Source organism: Megalops cyprinoides, chromosome 8 (genome assembly GCF_013368585.1).
Source record: "Megalops cyprinoides isolate fMegCyp1 chromosome 8, fMegCyp1.pri, whole genome shotgun sequence".
Taxonomy (NCBI): domain Eukaryota; kingdom Metazoa; phylum Chordata; class Actinopteri; order Elopiformes; family Megalopidae; genus Megalops; species Megalops cyprinoides.
Window position 1 is genome coordinate 10,109,034 of NC_050590.1, and position 24,017 is coordinate 10,133,050.

The 24,017-nt window shown below is 42.7% G+C and overlaps 2 protein-coding genes across 2 annotated transcripts in view; both read left to right on the plus strand.

The window, feature by feature from the left end:
- LOC118782354 (protein FAM189A1-like) overlaps positions 1-422 on the plus strand; it is a 53,880-nt gene extending 53,458 nt beyond the window's left edge. The window contains exon 11 of the mRNA XM_036535672.1: positions 187-422. Coding sequence (XP_036391565.1) covers positions 187-390 — 204 coding nt within the window. The 3' untranslated portion in view covers positions 391-422. The remainder of the gene's footprint in view (positions 1-186) is intronic.
- Positions 423-1,966: 1,544 nt separating this feature from the next.
- On the plus strand, positions 1,967-23,935 carry LOC118782498 (protein GOLM2-like). The gene is made up of 10 exons (XM_036535889.1): positions 1,967-3,399; positions 13,393-13,447; positions 13,865-13,967; positions 15,453-15,543; positions 16,317-16,440; positions 16,866-16,946; positions 17,056-17,328; positions 19,077-19,202; positions 21,297-21,464; positions 22,329-23,935. Exons 1-10 carry the CDS (start codon positions 3,073-3,075, stop codon positions 22,403-22,405), a joined length of 1,425 nt encoding a protein of 474 aa, XP_036391782.1. The 5' UTR covers positions 1,967-3,072; the 3' UTR covers positions 22,406-23,935.
- The last annotated feature ends 82 nt before the right edge of the window (positions 23,936-24,017 follow it).

Sequence of the window (24,017 nt, forward strand, 5' to 3'; positions counted from 1 at the left end):
GTACCCTTGGGCAAGGTTCTTAATCCACAATTGCCTCAGTAAATAACCAGCTGTATAAATGGATAAGATTGTAAAAAAAAACTGTAACCAATGTAAGTTGCTCTGGATAAATGTGTCTAAATTCCAATAATGTAATGTAATGTAACTGACCCCGTGTCTCTCTCGGCTGCATGCCTCTCTCTCCAGGTGATGACACAGTCGCCACGCAGAGTACGCAGCCTCAGGAAGCGTGCCCAGGAAGACCTGCACTTGCAGAGCTGTGGAGCTCTAAGCTCCCCCTCCTCTTCCCTGCGTCGCCACCGTGCCCCTCGGCCGCCCGCTCCACCTGGCTCCTCGCTTTCTGACCGCCCTCACAGCCTCGTCAGTTTGAGTCGTGAAACAATCCTCTGATTGGTCCACCTGGCACTCACTTGGCCCCACAAAGCCCCTGCTTCCCTTCTCACAGTTTGCCAAGCCAAGGGACATGAGCGTGTACAAACAAAAGAAGATAATGGAGAACAAATTGCTCCTTTATCGTAGTGTGAAACACCTGAATGTTCTCCCGCATTGGGAATTCTTTTTATTTTGATCTTATGTGAAACAAACTCAACACAAAGATGAAAGTCTGAAAAAATATTTTGAAAAGACAAAAAAAAAAAAAACTTTCTACTAAACTGTGAAGCTACCAGACCTCAAAGGAACTGGCTCCCACCTACTTTACCCAGAATTTGGGAATTTGACCAGCATATCACTCTGTGCCACAGCAGGACAGAGAGATTGATGGATTATTTAATTTACCTCAGTGTGTTTCAATTCTTATCAGTGTTACAATAAAAACGTCTGAGTTTTTGTTGTGTGTTTTAGCCATTTTCTTCCCTCAGGTGTGTGTGTGTGTGTGTGTGTGTGCGCGCGTATGCGTTTTCCTGTGATATTTAAGACACAGGACAACATTGTAAAAAATTAATACAACATATTGATTGTACATTTCAGACTATACATTATGTAATGTAAACAAAAGGTAATACATTTACATTTTAATTCATTATTTAAACGTTAGCCATTGAACAATACTAGTTCCCTGCTCGATTTTTTGCAGATGAACTTCCATGTTTCCATCGCCATCTAGTGACATAATGTGGCGTTGACAAATGCTCAACGGGACTTTTTGTTTTTGGTGGAGTGAAGGGGGGTGTTGGGGGGGGGGGGGGGGGGGGGGGTGATGCCGTTTCATCAGGCAACAGACATCAGCTTAGGTTCATAACTATCATACAACTGACCTACCCAACTCCGTGAATGACCGTCGTATATAATCAATTTCCCTTTACAATCTTTGATTCTTCTATGCAGGAAATAAGAAGGACCGAAGGACTGAAACGCTCTCTACCCCTAAAATTACACATCGAACGATTGATTACATTAATATGCTACAGATAATTATTAATTTATATGTATTTTGTGTGGCATCGCCATTTTTTCCTTATTGCATGATAAGAGTATTTGATCTCCAGTAAAATGATTACATCTGTCACTAAGAATGATGACAAATCCAGCTTCCACCAAGATATCACAAGTGCTACCAATCTTGTAACAGCAGACCGTAGTTTACTATACTGCATCTGTCAATACGACATGTTCATTTGGATTAAAATCCGTTTCCCTTCATGAAGTATGTTTTCATACATATCTAGCAAAGGTCAGATAATGTCTATACTAATTAGTAGCTTTCCTGATGTCTACGATTTGGCACACGACGGCTTGATTCCGAGTGTAATTTTCATGTCGTCAATCTGTCCAACTGATCTAAGGTCAGCGTTCTGTCCTGAAATTGCACTGTAACCCCGCCCATCTCACCGTTCCCACCTCCAGGCGTCTGAAAAAAAATACCCCTCAATATTATCCAATCATAGACGGCTGCGCCCGGAGGACGTGTTTATTGATTGGATTTAGCGACTGTCAGCTATCTAGAAGTGGACCTCTCACGGGGAGCTACACGGTTTGTGGAAACATCTCATATCAAATAAAGACCGCAGGTTCTTTTATTGGAAATTTAACCGAGGGTTCCCCCCCGAAGACTTCTTTGAGCAGTGGTACTTAACATTGCTTTCATTTTCATAGGGCTTAGTTCACTGTGAACTATCACACCATAACTTGTAATAGCCTACTAAAAGCTACACATTCTCGGGCTTGAAGTCTGCTTGGCGTCAGAGGGAACGGTTGCTGAGAAGAGATGCCAAGGAAGGAGCTAGCTAGCACGCTTGCTATCGATACAAACAAGGTTGTCAAAAAGAATGCTTAGATGTTTTCTTTTTAGATGATCCTGCAATATGCATAATGCCAGCCACATATTTCCGCCAGACTCGAAAGCGAACTATGTTTATCGTTACCCAGCGACATTTAGCCTGTAAAGAAACGGAACAGCATTGTATCTGAGTAGCTAACTTAGCTAGCTAGGTGAATAGGACAAGAAAGTCGCATAGCTAGCAGGCTAAATGTTAGTTTTTGCCGACTTGTATGAGCACTTATAGTTAGTAAGGTTGCAGACCTTTGGTATATGTTTGTTTGGTTTCTCGTCAGTGTACGAATTGTCGTTTCCTTTACTTGAATGCTAACCACGCGTGTGTTTTAGCTAGTGAGCTACGGTGGTTCTTATTATTTAGCTAACTAGTTTGCGCGGCATGGCTGGTGGATATTTTGACGATTTCTAGTTATCTGGCTTGCTAGGCAGTCGTCAGACAGATGAGGCGCACAAACCAGCCAGCTAGCACCCTGGCTAGATAACTGACTACCAGTCAAATGTGTGCGTCCCTTCAAATCAAGGAAGCATTTGCTTCGTGTGAAAATCCGGTTATTGTTACGGCTGGCAAACTGAGGTGGAGGCCACGTCAGTGTCATTGCATTTCATGAGTTGTACAGCAGCAGATCAGTTTTCTCGCTACCAGTTGACAGTATTTCATGAGTAGACAGGCGTGGGTGAGGAAAAAACACCACATTTTGCTAATAGCTTAGGCGACAACACAGCAGCCATAACGCTGATTAAATTGCTAAACATTAGTAGTCCTGTGGCCCTCAGTGGGAGATAATAAACATTCTCAAATGGTGGGTTTCGGTGCAAATCGAAGGGGAGGCCGCCTCCCGTCCTTCATCCTAATAGCGTTGATGGGTGTTATCCTGATCCTGTCGTTCAACTACTGGGCTGTGTCCAACAAGCACAGTCGCCTGCTTGACGAGCTGGCGGAGGTGCAGGCGCAGGTGAAGCGCACGGATGCTGCGCGCAGTCGGCTGGAGAAGCGCAACTCGGAGCTCATGGTGCAAGTGGACACGCATCGGAAGCAGATTGACCAGAAGGAAGGCGATTACAGTGCACTGGAGGCCAAGCTGCAGACTCGCGATGTGCAGGTCAAGAAATGCACAGATGAGAAGGTAGGATTCAGCATCAGTAGGATTCAGAAGAATTAAATGTATTTTAAATCCCGTGCACTGCAGACGAATTTACCCAACGAACAAGGACCCAAGTGGCAATGAACCCTCTAAGTGGTTAATTGCAAAACACATTTGCTGAATTGCTTTGCATTTATCCCCATTGACAGTGCATAGTGTACCTATATGCAGGAACACGCATATTGTGAAAGCATTTTATGTGTACATTTGGCAGTTGTTAAAAAATCACTGCCTTTTGGTGTAGGATGCTTACCAAAAGAACAGAAAGCACATTTTTTTTTAAAAAAAGGATCGTCATTAATCTCCTCCAAAGAGGTTGTGCGTAAATAACAAAACCACAATGCAACTTATTCAGTGGATACAAGGAAAATTAAATAAATTTTAAAAATCTGATTGCAACTCCTCAGCAGTGTAGCTTACATTTCATAATGTGCAGTGTGTTACTTCCGTGAAAGAGCAAATGCATATAGCATTGTTTTAATGACCCACTTCATGCCCTTCTGGGAGGCCAAGATGCCCTCTAGGTTTCCAGCTCCAGTTGTCTGCGCAGACAAAGTAATTAGTGTTGGCACCGATGGAGCCACAGGCATAAGAAACATGTAGCTTATTGTCAGTGGAGCTGGTGTAACTGGCACTTCCCTGAAGCAGAGGGCAAGCTCACATGCAGTCTTGCCCAGTCATATGCCTTTGAGTGGAACTGTCTCTAACCTATTGACATGTAAGTTTGTCCATGTGTTGTCTTTGACTCAGTAGTGCTCAGGTATAGGGCCTGGCTCAATCCTGTGCCTAGGTGCTTGACGTAGCCCTCGATTTTGCCTGGGTATGCATGCACTACGCACATGCCTGCCATACTTGGGAGTGGCAGAAGATCTTAGAAAGCCAATATCAGGGAGGTTCAGGGAGCTGTTAGGCACTCAGATACCCTCCTTTAACATGTCAACAACTTTGCTGGCTTCAGAACAAAGGGTATTTCTTTGTATTATGTGGGACATGGGTGTATTTGCATCATGGAGGCAGAGGCAGACCTAAGTTTGAAGGTGACAGAAGCAGGACCTTGCAGGTCACAAATAGCCTGTGCCCTTTACTGACCCCCTCACCTCTCACCCTCCTTTGCTAGTGGCCCCCATTGTGTTGGCAGGCATATGTCACCCTGGGGGGGGACTCCCAGCGACAGGCTGGGGAGGGGTGGATTTTGATGCTGCCATTGCTATACTGTGGCTGCAGAGCCTGCACACAGATTGGCAGCCTCCACCTCCCAGATGTAGCCTTTCTGTCAGGGGACCCATCTATGTGCTCAGTGCGGGGAGCTGGGGGGCCGTTAGCTTTGCCTCTCCACATGTCCCTGGCTGTTTCTTTGTGCCGGCTGCTCCTACGTTTGTTTCTGTCTGATTTTGTGGACTGATGATGTGCACAAGAGCTCGTAGGGTGAGTGTAAAGGACACCTGAAACAGAATGCATTGTGTTGGTCCCTGGTTGTTTGCTGTGGGGTGCCTCACCCAAACCTTATTCTGAGACTATAGCCGTTTTCACATATGAACTCCGAACAAAGTCCGGGAAATCAGGTCCGGAAATTGGCCAGAATTGCCCTTTCACACATGTAGCACACAACAGGAGATTGTCCGTGACAGACGCATTCTCACCCAGGGCCACATTAAGCCTCCCTGGGGCCCAGGGCTAACACACCTCCCGGAGCCGTATGTCCGCGATTTTCAACCGGAAAACTAAAACCCAAGTAGCAAAGCACGTTATTTGAACAAAAACCAACGTTTGATTTGGGTTGTGTTTTGGTGTTCAACAAAACTGACGTGTAAACTACATCCACCAAATGTGTTTATTGACACCAATGGAAGGAACCCAATAAGAAATGTTTCTTAAATGTTCTGATTGGGTGTTAAACAGAACTTTTAAAAATGAACGCATCTGACAGACACCGATTCCAACATTCAACAAACAATTTGGTGTCAACTTACAGCAACTCTGGAAGCCCAATAACCGACGTGACTGACACGTTCTAAATAAGTGTTAAACACAGCGTTAAATACAGAGGTGGAAAACCCCGGCTTCAGAAAGTAAAAGTCCTGCCACGTATTTGTTCCACCCATTGACTACACCAGCTGAATTTAATTAGCAGAACTCTTCAGCCAGGTAGAGGAGCTAATTAGTGAAATCACCTTGTTTAGTGAATGGCTAGAACAAATACATGGTAAGACTTTTAGGGTACATATGGAGGCGGAGAAGGCGAACATAGCTATTGTACTTTTGGGTAGCCTATAAAAAAAATCACACAGCCATCCAAATGGTGCTACTGGTACACATAATTTATTATTAATTATACATTTATTATAACCATAAGGTAGGTTTTTGTTGTTCGCTATGTAATGTTAGGTCACCAGTTCACCTATCTCACTATACCTATCACTATTACTTAGCTACAGCTTAGCTTGCGACTAACCAGATAATAAACTACTAACCAACATTATTAATCATCGTAAGAGACAGGTTTTGGCAGTATAGCTATAGCTAACTCTCTCTTTAATGATCATTGGACTCAAAATAGCATGTATTTGGACATATCTGCAATGTCAACGAAACAGTGGAAAGCAATGTACAGGCACGCAGAAAAGAGTACGAGGCAGATGTTTGTATTCTTCTTCGTTTTGCGCCAGTCGCATGATAGAAAAATAGAAACGTCATCAACACGCCCACTCGCTCGCGGTGGATTCTCCGGAACGTTGCCTGTTCTATTCACACATGGGCTCACTCCGACATGAGACAGACTTTGTACTAGGGAGCTGGCAGAAAGAAGTCCGTCACATGTCTGGTCCGACTGAATCGGACATTTGCGTTCTCACATACAGCTCCTCCGGGTAAGGGCCGGATACATTCCGGCGTCCACTGCATGTCTGAAAGGGGCTTATGGCTGCTTTACACTGACCCGACATAGCTGCAGTTGAGTTGTATCAAGCTGTGCAGGTGTTTCTCCATCAGCCTTATCTGGGCTGCAAGCATAGTGGCCAATCCAGTGTTAAAAAAATGGTAATCTTGAAAAGACATCCGTGAAGCTTCCTCCTGGTAAACTACATTCACTGTCTAGGCTACTTAAAAAGTTTAAGAAAGAGAGAAGATTAGCACCAAGAGGACTAATAATGGGTGTGTTCACTTGTTATATTTATTCTGCACTCCCTTGTTCTTTTGAGTTGCTAAAATTGTAATGTCATAAGTCAGCGTATAGCTAATGAATAAAATGACCAAAAAATGAGTCAGTGTGCCAGAATGAATTAATCAAGGCAGTACAAAGCAACAGAACTGCCAGATACGTTTCTGTTTCAAGCTGTACAGGAACTTGTAGCAATAAACAGCTCTTTCTTTCAGTTGAATCAGTTAATGTTTCATTTGTGATAGAGAGTCTAATGTCCCTGAGAAGGTTTTATAGGACATAGTTCTGTTATCCAAAGAATTATCAGCAGGCAATTTACAGTATTATTTAACAAACACTTTTTTTCTTTAAAAAAAACTCCATAAGTGTTTGAAAGTGGACCTCAGGCAAAGGAGTTGGAAGGGCCATGCTCACTGAGTCAGTGGATCATACATTGCTGATATGTGTAGTTTAATTAAACAATGAATGAATTTATCTAACAAAGAATCCCCCTAATGTTCTTTTGAGCAGTAGCTTCACCTCACCAGTTTCAACGCATTGTGACATTATTGCATTTGAAAGTGAGAGTTCAAGATCAGCAGCAGAGCAAAATTAATGAAGATGTAGTGGAAGAGGAGAAGCATTTTTGCAGAAGAGACTCAGCCTTAACGTGCCGGTGCCCTGTTCTGTGGGATGAGTGGATGGGATGTGGGGTGTGTTTGTGTGGGCCCTCTGTGTCCATTCTGCTGTTTTCTGGTGCCCCGTAATGGGATCCTGTTTCTCTGTGTCTGTGGCTGTGTTGACACCAGTAAGGGCTAGATGACCCACACGCATGCATACACATACACATGCACACACACGCGCACACACACACACACACACACACAAATCCACATGCTGCTGCTGAGCACGAGGCATCACCCGAGGATCTCTGACCTTGTCTGACAGGTTTGAGAGCTGCAGAGGCACCCTGGTGAACCCAACTGGGGGCTTTATCCTGCAACCATTTATTGCAAGTGAGCCACAACAGAGCACACAGGGGTCTGATAATGACTCTGCTTGTCTCTGCATGTTTCAGCAGTTTCCTTGGGCTGATAGTTGAGTAAAAACAGCAGCAGTTCTGAGCATTCAGAGACTAGTCTACTATCTAAGTATTCTACTAACAAGCCTTTATTGCCATTAAAAACAAAAATTCTAAATTGAAAATTTTATTGTGTAGGCATATTTACTGCCCAATAAGATGCTGTCGGTGTATATAAAAATTAAGGATGCACCGATACATCGGTATTGGCCGATATTCGCCATTGTTGACTGCCATTGGCCTATCGGCAAATAAGAGGACATTCACCGATGGCAGTAGCCGATGTTTATCTGTGGTGTCGCATCAATTTTGCGCTGGCTAAATGTTGTGTTGGTTATTTGCGGCCTGACTCGGACAACAGTAGCCTACCTAGCTGCAGATTTGCAGAAGATCCAATAGGTGGTACTATAATTAGCCTTATTCACATGGCTGCCATTTTGTTCTTACGTCACGCTCAGGGTAGGAGCATGGCAACTCTTCAGTCAGCATCTGTGGCAAAGTGGACCAAAAGTTTGACATGTGTTTGTAACTACCTTTTGAAGAAATAAAACAAAAATGGCCAGAAGGATCAGCAATGATCCCTAAAAGAATTCAAATGAGATACAGCTGCTGGATATAAAGTTATATCCACTAATGAATGATGTTAAGTTGCTAGCTATCTAGCAAATGGTATTTAAGATCAGAAGTCAATACTTTGGCATGCAGTACGAATGTTAAAATTAACTATTTGTTCATAAGAGACATGATGAAGCTGTATTGGTTCGATAGAGCAAAGTGCGTGAAAACCAAATTAGCTAGCTAGCTAGCTACTTGCACATTCAGCTGAAAAGTACAAATACCACCTTACAAAGACAAATCTAGCTAGATAGCTAGCTACAATACAAATAAAACGATAAACGTACCTAGCTAGTTACTATCACATTCCTCTCACAAATACAAATATCACCTTGCAAACAAACACATAGTTAGCTAGCTACAATAAAAACCCAAACCTCTCCTGGAGGACCCCTTCAGGAGTTCATAACGAGTTGATCATTTGAATCAGCTGTGTTGGAGCAGGGAGAGATGTAAAACATGCAGGACAAGGGGTTCCTCCAGGAGAGGTTTAGGAAACGCGGCAGTAAGGTGTGATGCCACAAGCAGTGTGAGAGAATCTGCCTGTAGTATATGAATATGTGTTTTTGATGCAACCTTGATCTGTGGCTACTGTGACTCCGTGTGATGGGCTTTCTCTCTATGCTTGTGTGCAACGGAGGTTGCTTTGATGATGACTTTGTTGAATAGGAATTGTTGTCAGAGTACCTCTGGTTGTTTGTGCTGCAAGGGCCTGAAAGGGGGGAGAAATTCATCTTGGTGAGAAATGTTCCCGTAGGAGTGAGTGTAGCTGTCAGATGCTTTATTTCATTTTGTATCAGCGTGGCCCCATCGGCTGGGAGCCTTTCCTCTTCAGGTGATTCGGAAGAGTGGCCACATGATGATTTGCTGCACGGCAGGACAGGAGGAGAGATTGCTCACCTCTCTCTCTTTCTCTCTCTCTCTCTCTCTCTGTCACCATAGGGTAGGTGACTCTGAGGCTTTTTATCTCTGCTATGGGTGACATTGGAGCGGTAATTACGATTGGCTGTCTTTAATTAAAGCTCTCTCTCTCCCTCTCTGTCTTTCTCTGTTTCTTTATCTCTCCCATGCTGCCTTTTCACCCTTTTGTGGGTGTTGGGTAAAGGAGAGTAGCTGTCCCTTGATTGTGCTGACTGATGACTTCATCCTTTCTGAACCATTGCTGAGTGCAGAGCAAGAGTTTATTATGCTTTGAAGTCACTTGGGATTTGAGAGTGACAGCACGGTTTGTGGGAAAACATGACTATAATACCAAATTGCTGGAACTGATCCAGAGTCATTGCTTTTGAGCATAATATTATCTGTGGGATGTGAGGGGATGCCTGGAAGTTTTGCCCAGGAGGATCAGCTCACTTCTTTCAGACGTTTTATTGTGCTGTTAACCTTAGCCACACCACTTTACCATAGCTGTCAAGGAAAGGAAGAAAGCATGGGATTAAGAAGTGTGGATGGATTATCATGTTTGTATGTTAAACAAAGAAGTTACAGGCAGAATGTGGTTTGCTTGTTGCTAAGCGGGTGGTTTATTATACTCTCAGGCTTTTGGTGTCTGTTTTTTCTGAGATGCTGATCAATATTGATTTTGGCCTGAGTGCGGTCAGACTCTCTGTCTCTTACAATTATTTTCATTTAGAGTGTCTTGTAGCTGTCATTACTCTGTACTGGGCTTTGGCTCTCCTCAAACTAGACTCTGCTGTGTATGTGTCTGTCTTGGCAGCATTGGGCACTGCAGTCTTAGTCAGCTTCCATGGGGTCTTGTCCAGTTAAGGTACCGGCAAACCCAGAGAATTGATAAGGTATGTGGTGTAACACAGATTAGAGGGGCCAGGATCAAGGATCTTTGTCATCTAACCACGCCCTGACTGGCCTGGAACCACACAGGCATTTTCCTGGCTCTCTTTGTACCTTTGTTTGTTTTCAGTCATATGGCTGAGTATAACATTCATTCTTTCATTTGAAAGGCACATACCATTCACATATAAACAAGTGCTTCGATATCCATACACACTATGTATCTCACTGTGAAGAGATCTGTGCTCTGTTCTAGTACTCATTTGTGTGTGTTTTAGTGCTTTAGTGATTTTTCTTAATATATTTATAGGTTGATCTGGTTGCACAAGATCTGAAGGGTACCAGACAATGCATACTTTCTGTCTAATGCGTCCTGTCTAGATAAAAATGTAAACACTATTCCCAGATACAGTGGTTAGATATGTGTGTCTCAAGTAACGTAGACCCTGTGGCTGTATGTTCTGCAGTTTCTGCTCATCAAAACAGAAAGCAAACTTGTTTACATCATAGTGTGACAGTAGCACAGAAGGTAAACACTAAACATTTCAATTCAAAAGACCCACATAATTCCTTAATAGAGAGGTAATTGCTTGTCTGCCAGTTACAATAAACAGTATTCTTCTCTACTTATGCTGAGATAATTAACTTCAGCTCATTACCTGTCTACATCAGCACAATACATAGATTAGATGTTGCATTCAATATTTCATTTCATATTGGCCAATACTGTCACGCTAACCAACTATCTAAAATAGCTGATCAATTCTTGATGTGAAACCATAGCTTGTTATGGTATATATGGTTACTGTATAGTTAACTAGTACATTCATTGTCTCACACTTCGTATTTCATTTGTCTGTAAATTTAACAGTAGCTAATGTTTTTATCCATGTATTGTGAGATTAATGACGTAAATTCTTAATCACTGACTAACTGCTGTGGATGCGAACTATTGCTACCCTAGTATGGGCACCAGTAAGCTTGTTGGCTACCTAGCCACAATGACTATAACAATCACATGTAATAGAATTTATTAACCCACAAATTTAATTAAAACCCCGTTAAATTTTAACAGAGCTCTAGGCTGTCATCTCGCAGTAACTTGTTCCTAAACTTGCCAGGATGGTGGTTGTCATGTGCATTCACACTGCTGTGGAAAGGAAAACATTTTGCTTGCATAATGTTGTTTAAGGTGCTGGGAAAAAAAAGACAGTGGTGCTGTAGTTTTTATAATTTAATGTATTTGTATGCACACACATAAATAAATTCATAAGGTTCTTTTAATACCAGGTCCTCTGTTGGAGATTAAAATATGTGTAGTTTAGTTGGATGTAATCAGTTTGTACTGTAGCCCTAGTAACAATATTTGGTAAATGCTTTGTGTGCCAAACAAAGTTCAACTATCACTTTCTATAAATTGACTCCTTTAGAGAAAGCATGGTCCCCTAAAATTTTGTGAGGATGGGGCTTGCCCCCTCTCATGTTGTCCTGGAGCAAAACCTCACAGCAGGTTTGATTGTAGGTGGGCACTGCCTCTTTTAGAAAGTGTTGTTCTCCCCAACAATGCTGTCTATTCTGTACCTGCATATAGCTATGTCAAGGTAGGACCTATACATGGCATAACATTAAACATCAGTCTTTAAATACACAATTTATTGTTTCAAACATGATTAAAAATGAAGTATAAAATGATGTTGGTGCTGTACATTTTTGAGACATGTTTATGTCTGTAAATGAGAATATAGCAGGTAGGTAGGTAGGTGCATGCGGGATTATATGTGTTTATATATGACAATACATATAAATACATATATATGTATATGTATTTATATGTATTGTCTGTTAGTTAATGACTCACCAAACCTATCTCCTCACACTGTCAATGTCTGCTTTGTAGTGCGTGTGCCGTGAGGCCGGTGAACAGCTAGCTCTTTCCAACAGAACACCATGTACATGTAGCACTCTTGGCTCTTCATTTCTTTTTTTTTTTCCTCTCTGGATTTAAGAAGGAAAAGGAAAAAAAAAAAAAGAAAGAAAAACAATTTACTGGTGTCCTAACTTCTCTTAAGGATGGTTTCTCCCAGAGGGTAGGTCAAGCTAACAAAATCAGAGCGTTTCTCCGTTGAGCTCAGCGTGATGCGAATGGCATCAGCGGGCTGTGTTCTCTCTCCTCCGTGGAGCTGCTCTGTGTCCTTGCAGCAATGTGTCCATCTGCTCCAGGGTCACTGCCTCTCTTACTGCTGATACCCGCCAGCTATCCTCCCGTGGTACTGTAATGGTGATTATCTCTGAGACTGAGGCACGCTCATGCCACACACCCCTCCCCTGTCCGCTATAAAAGGCACCTGGTGTGTTTTTTTTTTATGAGCAGATAAAACCCCAGGAAGTTGTTTGACTTGAAGCACCGAGTGTTTAAAATGTGTACAGCAGCCTGTGAGGGCCATTAACCTGATTGAAACTTGGTGCATCCGACTTAACGTTTTCCTTGGAGTTAATGTTCAGATGCTTATTAACTCTTTCTAGAAAATTTGAAATGAGCCTAATGCTGTAATTAGTCATGCATGCTAAATTGATAATTACAAGATGCAAATTTGTTGCATACAGAATATCTTCCATGGAAGGAAGTAGGACAGTGTTTGTCGTGCAGTGCTACATTTTCCTACTTTCACGACATGTTTTTCATCCCATTTAATTTTGATCTCCAAGGCTGCAGTCGTTTCCTCAATTATCCAGCTAAATTTTAGAGAACTGAGCATTTACATGGGGTTGGAATTGTGCTGGAGCAACTTGGCAAAAGCGGAGAGCCCTGTTTTGATGTATGTGAATCCAGTCATCAGCCAAGCTAAATATGATTTTACTATGGAGTGCAAAGTAATAATGAATAGCTCTTTGTTAGGGAGCCAGCTCAGGATTCTGGGTGTGTCTTGTCCAGACAATAATATGAAATATATGAAAAGGGTGTACACTTATGTGGACTCAGCTATACCTCAGGGTGACTAGATTTGTGATACTTGCATTTGGTCCAGGTCTACCTTGGTTTCTCTCCTTTTTCCGCTGTAGAGCTGGTGACAGGCTAGCATGACCTGATCTAAAGTTTACTTCAGATGCCTCTTGTTTTCACACTAAATGATATAGATGAGTAGCAGCATAATCGTTTAGTCTCCACCAGTTCTTTGTTAGTTAACAGCTCTAACGTACGGACAACTGTAAATGGTAGGCATGGAGAAAAAAAAAAACATAAAGCGCTACTTATTGCCCTTTATCAACAATAAATATATATGCAAAAACACAAGCAGGTGCATGAAGAAAAAGTGATGGTGAGAGAAAGTGATGGTGTGTTGTGTTCTTTCAGGTGAAGCTGCAGAGTGATGTCACAGCTCAGACGTCAGAGATTCAGAGGTTGAAAGGTAAGCATAAAGCAGCGTTCCAGCATTCCTGCACACTCGGTGGACTTGTTTGCCCACTTGCCCCACCATTTTTCTTTGTAGTGGACACCTGTACCCATTGCATGCAAGTTTGCCATTCTTACCTTTTCATGTGAGAACTTTGACAATCTGTAACCCACTAACATACGTGTGAAGATATTTTAAATTTATCAGTACTAATAGTGTACCATTAGAGTATTTGTGTTATTCCACTTAGGACTGGTACCCAAAATCTTTGGTTTGGGCAGTTAAAGGAATTCCTGATAGACTTGTGCTTAGTGATGTGTAATATCAGAGGTCTTAAAAAGTATGCATTTATGCAAGCTCATCGCAGTATGTCATTAATGCATGTACAGTGACATTACTTTACATTTTAACGTGTTTGCGTCCTGGGTACAGAGCAGCTGAAGGAACTGCGGCAGGAGTTCGTGAAACAGGAGGACCAGCTCCGGGAGGTAAAGAAGAACAGCACCCACCTGGAGAAGAAACTGGAGTATGAGAGGTGAGAGTGGGGTGGGATGCTGAACGTGAGCAAGAGGCCAGTTTCAGTCAGGTGTTTTCAGCTCTTTCATAAAAGCTGAGATATCTAAGGCTTTTACTGGTACTGTGTTGCAGTCATATATCTATATATATAGATATATATTGCATCAAATTCAAAATTCTATTGTTTACTTTTTCACCAGGGATGTGCATACAACCATTTGCCCTGTGTACACTACACTCGTGCATGGTTGATCCACAGTAAATATTTGCCGTTGGTGCTGTCATGATCTTTGTCTTTCCATGCAGTTGGGCCATAGACGGAGACGTATGCACCAGCTATGTTTACTGTTGGTGTTACCAAACAAGCAAAATGGCTAGCTGCCTTCTGGTCAGTGGTGCCTACTGAATAGTGTACGTCAGTAGACTCTGTTCTGAACTCTCTGTGCAAGTATGTGATGTCAATGGGATGAAGGTCTCAGCTCCTACAAGTAGTCCTTCGTTGTACTTCGTTGTCCTACACATGTATGCATCTGGTATGATTCTTATATAAAAGTACCATAGCTATTTAAAATACTACATCAGGAAACAGTGTAGGAAACTGTTGATGAAACTGTTTGGTCAACTGTTTCTGCGTCTTTATTCTTAAAGAACCTCTTGATTTGCATTACAAATTGGAAACAATTTCCAAAATTTTAAGTCAAGCAACATAAAAATTGGTAGTGATTGGGAGCTCTGGTCCAAGGTACAAGAAAAGGGCTTGTTTTGAATTGTCTGGGGTTGTTTTGTTGTGGAGTGTTTTAACATTAAGGTGTGTTTGAATATGTCGGTGCAATAAGCCAAAAAAAATACATACCTATATGTGATTCGGGTATTAGTTCTGCCTGGAAATTCGCTGAGGGTCTTTGGGTTTTGTCTGTGGATTCTTGCCTTGGGACTCAAAATCCACTTGCATTGCTGTTTGTCCTGTTTTGGTGCCTGCGAATGCCTGATTTCCTTCATTCCTGCATTTGTTCCACCAGACTTGCTAACATCTTCATAGCTGCCGACAAAAGTGTGTTACCTTTTGGTCAGTTTATGCTTCACACTGACCTTTGTGCAGAGAAATCGAGAATGTGACTTTGTGTTTTAGTCCTCAGGCAACACTACAGATCATAAAAGCATTGTTAAAGGTTTGATTTGCAGTTTGTTTTGATAAATTATAATGATGTATTTTTTTCTTCTCATCAGGCCAGTGCTAGTATGTATTATTAATTTTTCTTTATAAAGTGCTATTAAATAGTTTAAATTTCCTCTCAACAGCATCCGTCTATGTGTGTTGAGTATTACTTTAACCTTAATCAATCTTTTTTTTTTTTTTTTTTAACAAACTGCAATTTGTAGTTGAATACGTTTGCTCTTAAAAGTGTGTGTTTCTTTTTCATGTGCACAGAACAAGTCTCGGCACAGAGCATGTGTAATCATCGTTCCTGTTTTCTGTGTCTCTGTGCGCGTGTGTGTGTTGCAGCTTGCAGTGTGGTCGTCAGATTGCTGAGCTGAAAGAGCAGTATGAGGAGAGTAAGAAGACCCTGGAAGAAGAGGCAGCAAAGCTGCGACAGGTGAGGGTTACTGTAAAGGCAAAGAGAGGAGCACTGGTCTGTTGGCAATGAGTAGAGTTTCTGAGAGGTATGGAATTGCAGGGGATTGGCATGTGATGGAGAGGGGAGGGGGAGGAGGGGGAGCTGTGCGAGGTAGGAATAAGGAGGCAGGAAGGTAATAAGGAAATGCCCTGGCTTTGAGTTCAAGGCAGAGGTGTAATAAAGGGAGGTAAGGATCAGTGCAGACACATTGTCCCTCAGTCACCTCATCAAATTTATACTTCATTGAATGGTACATGCTGATTAAAGCTGAAAATTTTTTGCACAAAGCACAGACAAGATCACATTATCAAAGGGAATGAGTTGGAAATTTACCGAACCCCTCTCATTTTGGCAGCACTGCTTCAGGCTGTTCTGTTTTCTCTGCTGTGAAGAACAGCACTGGCTCTGGCTTTGTGTGTGGGGATCTGTTGCCCTCTGCTGGCCATCTTGGGGCACAGTCATTTTTGATGTCACGCTCAGTTAAGGGGAAAGTTATGGGTATATGAATTTAGCTGGTTAACACTGGTGTCGCACTCTGGCTAGTAGTTTGAACTAATATGTTGGGGAACACATGGATGATCATTTACAGATTCCTCATGACCCATTTAAATGGGTTTAAATGGGTAGTTTCATATTCTCACCCAGTTGGAGTTTGTATGCAATGCAAATCTGTCACTTTTTCAGAAGACGTGTGGCGGTCCTGAAGTGTAAGAGATGGTGTTTTTTGACTGGGCTCCCTGTTCTTTCTGCAGAGTCTGCAGGAGACCCATGTAGGGGGCGCAGTGAGCGTGCATGCAGGCGGGGGCACACAGGGCCTGACTGCTGGAGAGCGCCACACAGAAGCCACACAGCGACGCATCAGCATTGAACTGAAAGGTATGCACAGTTTAATTCCTTTTCATTTTTGGTACTTTTAACTTTGAAGATGTTTATGGTGGCATGGGTTGCCATGTGTTTTATTGTGTAGGCGCTTCTGCATGTATATTTAATTATTTGTCTCTAAACAATCACTGTTGGCTCTGGCTTTCCTCACAGCTGAGCCAAGTTAATTTGGTTTGAATGAAACGTTAATTGAAAACTGTTTTGCAGCACATCTCAATCTTCAGCACTGTTTTGTAGAATAAATGTGTTAAAGGTATATTTGCACTGCCAAGAGGATGTTCTGGATGAAGAAGAATGTGCGTTTCAGGACGTGACGGTAAAAACTGCACAGGAACTCGGTGAAGCTGTGCAGGCAGTAAACCCTCTCCATTTCTCTTGTTCTGCCCTTTTCTGCTTCTCGCTGTGTGTGTGCCCTGAAGACTTGGGAAAGCCTGGGAGTGATGCTGGCATGCCAGGCATTGAAGACAGCGAAGTGGGCAAAGTGGACGATCTGCAGTTTGGTAAAGCATCCTTCCCTCAGCACCACTCCATAAGCACAGACGGTGAAATCCCATCCAGCAAATTAAAAAAAAAAAAAAAAAAATCCTTACCTCCATTTGTCTCCCCCAGCCCTAAAAAAGCCAGCTATAACCCAGAACCAGCTGGAGGAGGCAAATGACGTGGGTGTGAAGGAAGAGAGGGCGGGGGCGGGCGAGGGCGCCAGGCAAGACCCTGATCTGCACCTGGACACGGAGCACAGCCGTGTGTCGGAGCTGAGCCCAGAGCGACTCGGCAAGGAGAAGGAGGATCCCAGCAACGCGCTGCAGCAGCAGCAGCCCCCTCCGCAGCCCATGGTGGACGCACCTGCGCTCTTAGACGGGGAACCCAAGGCGGTCATCCACGGTACGGCACGCGCGCACACTTCAGTCTGGCGCGCTCCTCAGCTTCCTGTTTATTTTCACTGACTATAATCGATCCTGTGCGTGGACGTCTCCCTTGTCCCTCCCATTCTTGCTTTTGCTTCTTTTCTTTTGCATATCTCATCATCGAGGCTTATCGAAGCAGCTGTATTGAAGTTAGCGATGCACAGTAGCCCGCTGGAATTCCTGGATAGTCTATACATTGTCAGAAAAGAGACTGATGTATTAGGTTCTGATGTATTGCTGTGTGCAGGGAGTGGGCTTGAGTTTAACTGTAGACACTAGTAAGAGAGGCTGCTCATTCAAAACCCCATTAAAGGGTCATGTGTATGCATTCCAGTGTGTTTGCATTTCTCATCTCTGACTTGCACAGTACAGAGTCGGATAATAGGAATTTCACGCTAAAATTATATATATGTGTGTGCACATTTGTGTCTGTATTTTATTAAGGGCAGTATAATGCTTTTCAGGGATGGAAAAGTGTGCTGTCACATCACGTTTCATGTGTCAAATTGTGTCATAAGCGTTTTTGTTGGCAAATGTGGAATTTCCTTACATTTCCACAAATGAATCTCAGTGATGCAACAGGACCACAGAGCTCAGAAGCAGAGAGCTACTGTTTCACACCAGCAACCAGAAAACATGCATTCTCCTTGCATCAGCTGACTGGTGTGAATATTTCCTTGAAGGACATGAAAACAGAGCATCAACAGATTCAAAACATAACATAAGGGCATTGGTTTAGATGATTTTGTTGTTCTGAATCTAGACAGTTAAAATAAGTCAGAGCTTTTCTCATAGGGCACAGTGAGCTAGCTAGATCAGCAAAGCCACAATTCGATTTACATAACATACTAACTTTGTGATTTTTCTCTTTGCTTCTGAAAGTGGCCATCTTGGGTAGAAAATAGCTGTTCTATTTCCCTATAGTAGAATGATGAGCAATATAAAGTGATCCTGCTGGTAAATGTAAATGGCTTGTATAGAATGGTTCAAATGGGAAATATGCTGACCCTGTAGAGATGTGTTGCGTCATCTGTGTTCTAAAAACAAGGATTACCTGCATACACATGCCTTCTCAATAAGACTCCCTACATAGAGACCAGCTCCTCACATCACCACTTTTTCCCCAAAATCCTGCATTTTGCAGACTTCATTCCTGTTTTTATCTAGTTTACGATAGCACAAGAAATGTTAAAGTGATCAGTACATGAGAGCGCTGCTGAGTGTAAGCGCATGAATGTGTTTAAGTTTGTGTGTGCATGCCTGGCCTGTCTCAGCTTTGTAGGTTAGCCGGTCCTCTCCACAGAAAAAGCTATGGTCTTCTTGGCATGTCTTCAACTTCATGCTCGCTACTGTAACTCGTGAGCCTCCCTGGCTTCCTGTTTTCAGGGGGTTTATGGTTGGGACGGAGGGGAGAGGGGCAAGAAAGGGAAACTGGATTCTCTTTACTTGGGTTGTTTGTGCTGTAAGGTTACCTGAACCTTCTGTATTCATATAGAAGGTAATCCAGTATCTTTTGAGATACATTTCAATCAGTGCTTCAATATAAAACGGTATACACAAGGTTGACACCAGTTGGATGGTAATGACTTATATTTAGGCCAATATGTTCCCATTACAGAGTGAAAACATGAAGTTGTGTAAATGTGAGGCAGAATGGTATTATTCACCCATTAGTTTTCTCTCATTCCCTCTTCTCTCTCTCTCTCTCATTCCCTCTCTCCTCAGCCCCTGACAGTGTAAAGACAGAGGGTCAAGAGGTGAAAGGTGTGGCCCTACCGCCACCCCCGAACCCAGTGGAGCCACAGCGCGCCAGAGACCCCCCACCTGCGGACCCTCCCCGTCACCGCCAGAGTGAGTGCCGCTTGAACTTTGTCCCTTCCGTTTACAGGACAGTCTTAACCCTTTCGCACGTTACTTATTTTATGCTATGTAGCGCGCGTGTTACGTTACATGGTTTGTTATTAGCGGTATTAAGCTTCTCATAGTTTTCACAGCTGCATTTGCTATATTTTTAACATTAAATTGCTGTTCCCTCAAAGCTAAAATTAGGTAGAATTTTTACAATCTAGTGTTCTAATCGCACCGGTTTTACCGTACGCGCTAAATGGCTAATCACGCTGGTTTGACCGTACGTGCAAAAGGGTTAAGCCACACTGTAATGATGACTGAAATTATTATACTAACAGGCAGGAAATGTTTCAGATGCCCCTGGACGTCACTGTGTCTGACTGGTCATTCTAAACATAAACATGAATAATCAGAAATGCGGCTTTTAGGCTATTAACGTCATAGCAATCAAACTTTAAAATTCTCGAAAACATATTTGGTGGGCATCCACAGAGCCGCAGTCAGAGGAAGTGTGCAGGTCATTCCAGGGTATACTAGTGCTTTTATTCATTATGCTAGATGTGTCTTGATTTTGCTAACAACAGTGGTCAAATGCATCAGTACTTCCTGAAAAAAAGCAGCTTTTCAGTCTGCCAGAAAGTGCTCAGACAAACACAAAAGAGCCAGCCATTTAGCCGAGCTGCGGTGTTCTTCCTGCTTAATGCACCTCAGCAGGGTATGTACTGGGCTGCACTATAAAATAACAGAATAGCAAAATGGTTCTTCCACTTGCAATGTGCAGTTTTTCCACACATGCACAAACTTATTTAAGCTCATGCCGGTGTCATTCTTGTATCCCTCTGTTGAGTGTCAGTGCTGCAGGTCTGAAATCTATTTCACAGTGCACTGTGGTAGCTGTGGTGGTTGCTGCAGATAGCTGTGTCCCCCCCAGTATCACACAAATAAATCTCCCTTTTCCAAGCTTCAAAAAGTCATTTACAACTTTTCCCTCCTTGAGCACTGGGGGTTTCTGTTGATAAAAGGCTATGGAGACCATTCGGTTTCATCTAAGGAAAAGGTGTGTACAGTGGACCAGAGTGAGCTAAGGGGACTATATAGTTGTGTGTACTGTTGTAAGGAAAGACAGTATTTGTATATGAAGATCATATTTCTGCTGTTTCACTGTGTTTGAGGTATCTGTTGTGGTGTTTTAGTGGCCTGTTAATATGCAGGGCAGTTTCCTGCATGTGTCTGTGCTTCTCCGTCCTTCCCACAGTGAACAGTGCTTGCTGCATCAAAAACAAAAAAAAAATATCCAGCACTGCTGCATGTGTGGGCATAGAGCCTGATACAGTGTTTGGCTGTTTGGCTGCGATGCTTTGATACCTGTCTTCACTGTTTTGGATTGTGTGTATATGTGGCTATGTGTGGATCGGTACGTATGTCTGTATCTGTCAGTGTACATGTGTGTATGTTACCAAATATGGTTTGACTCTCATCTGTCTCTCTTTTTCTCTCCTTCATGAAAAAGTTCACTTGTTGAATTATATATGCTGTACTCCTGTATACTACCCTACACTGCATCCTACATCCTACACTACCCTGCACTACCCTATCCTGCATCCAGTGTTATTCTTATTTGTTAAAGAGTATTCCTTTCCTATACAAATCAGACAGCGAGCACTCTGTCTGAAACCCTGTCAACCTCACCTCCCGCCTCCACTCCCCTCCCTCCACTCCCCCTTCCCCCTTCTTGTTTACACCGAAACTGCTTTTGCTTCTCTCCTATTTACATGTTGCGCTGATCTGTCATTCATGCATTGGTATCTTTTTTTTTTTTGTCCTCAGCCTTTCTCGCCCCATAAATCCTTGCTTACCACATTTTTTCTCCTTTTTCTTATTTCATTTTCATCTGTCTGTTTCCCCTGTTGGTATGTCTTTCTCACTTTCTAAGGATCACTCTTTTTTTTCCAACTCCTTTTCATTTCTGTCTCTATATCTCTCTCTCCGTCTCTTTGTGCACCTCTGTCTCTGTCTTACTCCTGTCTCCCCTTCCTTTTCTCCCCTCTTTGTCCTTTTTCATTTCCCTCCTTATGGGGTCCTTCTCTGCCTCCGCAGGCCGTTTCTTTGATGAGAACGAGTCCCCTGTAGATCCGCAGCACGGCTCTAAGCTGGCGGACTACAACGGGGACGACGGGAACGTGGGCGAGTACGAGGCCGACAAGCAGGCCGAGCTGGCCTACAATGAGGAAGAGGATGGTGATGGCGGGGAAGAAGATGTCCAAGGTGAGCTTGCAGAGCTGGCTCCCAGCTTCTCAGTTCACTCCACTACTCTCCTGGCTGCCCAGTGAGAGAATGCCAGCTCAGCCATCATTCATCGCTCCCTGTGATATCCCAGCATGCCCTCCCACACATAGCTCCCCATGGAGTCCTACATCACTCTACCTATGTGTGATCTGAAGAGTTTGTCTGGGGACCTGAAGCAGGAGGGCGAACTCTGTTCCCCTGCTGAATGCCTCTCACCAATGTACTGTGATCATCTGGTTCATTGGATGCCTTGTTCCTCACCTCCCTGATACCTTTCTTCGTGTGGGGAGAATGTTCAGATTGTGGTGTGTTTTGTGATGAGGATTAACTGCATGTAATGGGAAGGGCTTGTAGGACGTGATTGGTGTGATTGCTCTCTGTCACTTGTCAGTGCAACTGTGTCCATTCGTCATAGTGCCATTGGGGCAATGTGGACTGCAGCACCATGCAGCCAAGAGCAGTGAGAATGTATGACACTTCCACTGCCACTTAAGAAGTCATCATTTTTATTTTGTCAATTTGCATTGTTTCACATTTCCACATCTGCATATTGCTCCTAGCTCAGTGTGCTAATTACCACAGGTTTCAGTATGAAAGGCATTTCAGGTTCTTCTGAAGCTGACTGCATGTTTCCTTGACTGATGCAGGCCTTTATTACACGTCGAATTTTCTGAAGATTACTGCTAGGAACGTAGGGTTCTGTTGACTTTGTGCTTTTTAAAAATACAGGTGACACACAGGAGAACTGAACAAACTTTGTCAGTCAAGTCTGAGTTTATGCTAGACTCACTCTCTCTCTCTCTCTCTCTCTCTCTCTCTCTCTCTCTCTCCGTCTCCCTTCAGATGACGAAGACCGGGACCTCCAGGGAGAGCGGGCTGTGGACTATGGGAAGCGACACCAAGCCATTGATGTCCTGTAGACCATGACAAGGCTAAAGAATCTTAGGGGATCAGAACTCTTGTCACTTGACCAGAATGACAGGCTTGAAGGAAAAAAAAGTGTGTTACTCCTTGGCCTTTATTTCACTGGTGCTTTGATGTCATTATTCTGTAGACTGAGTAGAGACATTAAAGAAGTGGATAGACTTTTTGTAGAAGCTTCCACGAAGGGTATAGAAAGTTATTGAGAGGCTACAGGTTAGAATATGATTCTCTAAAACAGCTGAAAAAAACCCTACATATCCTTGAGTATTTTATACAGATAAGGAAATATTACACCCCTCAGTGTGTCTTTCTACCACATTTTGACTTAACAAATGCATCTGTGTGCAGAGAAATGATTTCTGATTTTTACTTTTAAATAGGAATGTATTCCATGGGGAAATGAAGGTTATATGAAATTGGTTTTGTTTTTCACTTTCAGAAAATGAAAGCAATTTTGGTTCATTGTTTAGTAAACATACAGTCACCCAGCTGTGAGGGGCAGGACTGTTAGGGATGGTAGTGTGTGCTGAAAGCATGGCTGTCAGATTGGGACTGAGGATCACCTTCAACTCCAGCCTGGACTCCATTACTGACAGAGGCACACTGACTTCTCAGATTCTGTCAGTCCCTGATAAAAAGAACATTGTCAGGACCAGAATTTCTAAAAAAAAAAAATGGTGTTTTCTCCCTTTTTTTCTTTTCTGGGAAGAATTTAATGAAGAACTGGAATCTTCTGCTGTGAGAACTGTTTCTCATCTCTTGCAAAGCAAAATAAGGTGGAAGGGGTGTGTGAAGAAGAACTCTTTCTGTGGAGACTCTTGCTGTTCAAATCGGAGAACGGAAAACCACATGCGCGTTTGGACATTGCCTTTTTCGAGGAATCTGCTGCTGCATGCATTGATATTGCAAGCTTTGTTATCTAGCCAATTCTTAGAGCGGCTAAAAAAAAAGGTGCGGCAAACATGTAATCAAAGTTTATCGTTAGGAATCCATGTACGGCAGATAAATTAATTGCACATCTGGAGTTAACCCTTGTTCAGCAGTCTCCACTACTGTGCTTTTATGTATTACTCCTAGGCGTTTATTATGTAAATAGATCTGTGTGACATGACTATTATTCTTCACAGGTATTTGGGTGGTAGGCCCTAAAATCAATGTTCCAACTCTGTGTAGATCAGTGATTACTGGTTGGGGTCCGGCATATTGAATGTACCTCGGTGGATCTTTTTTTTATTATTACTATTGTTATTATTTGAGATGTAAAATTTGGTGAACTTATAAGACTACTTAAGACAAAACAAAACAAGAAAAACGGTTCTTATGTCAATAAGGAAAAAAGTAAAGACAAACTGTTTCTTATCTTGCCCCACAAAGAAAATTTTGCTGGTCCTCTGTTAAAGAGAATCAGGCTCTTGTTATCACTGTGACAGGAAGGGTAGTATGAACTGTGTAGTCTCAACTGTGGTCCTTCTCTAAATTGCAGCACTCATTTTTACAGATCACTCCAATCCATGCATAAATTGAAATTAAACTGACTGTTCAAACATCACCTTCATGAAGATAACAGATGTTTCTGTGTATGCCTTGAATGCGATGTAATCCTAATTT

Bases quoted from the DNA above. Each gene is read 5' to 3' on its own strand.
- LOC118782498 (XM_036535889.1), top strand. From the start codon at position 3,073: ATGGTGGGTTTCGGTGCAAATCGAAGGGGAGGCCGCCTCCCGTCCTTC. The intron at 3,400-13,392 runs GTAGGATTCAGC...GTGTTCTTTCAG, and splicing joins AGAAATGCACAGATGAGAAG to GTGAAGCTGCAGAGTGATGT. The intron at 17,329-19,076 runs GTACGGCACGCG...CTCTCTCCTCAG, and splicing joins ACCCAAGGCGGTCATCCACG to CCCCTGACAGTGTAAAGACA.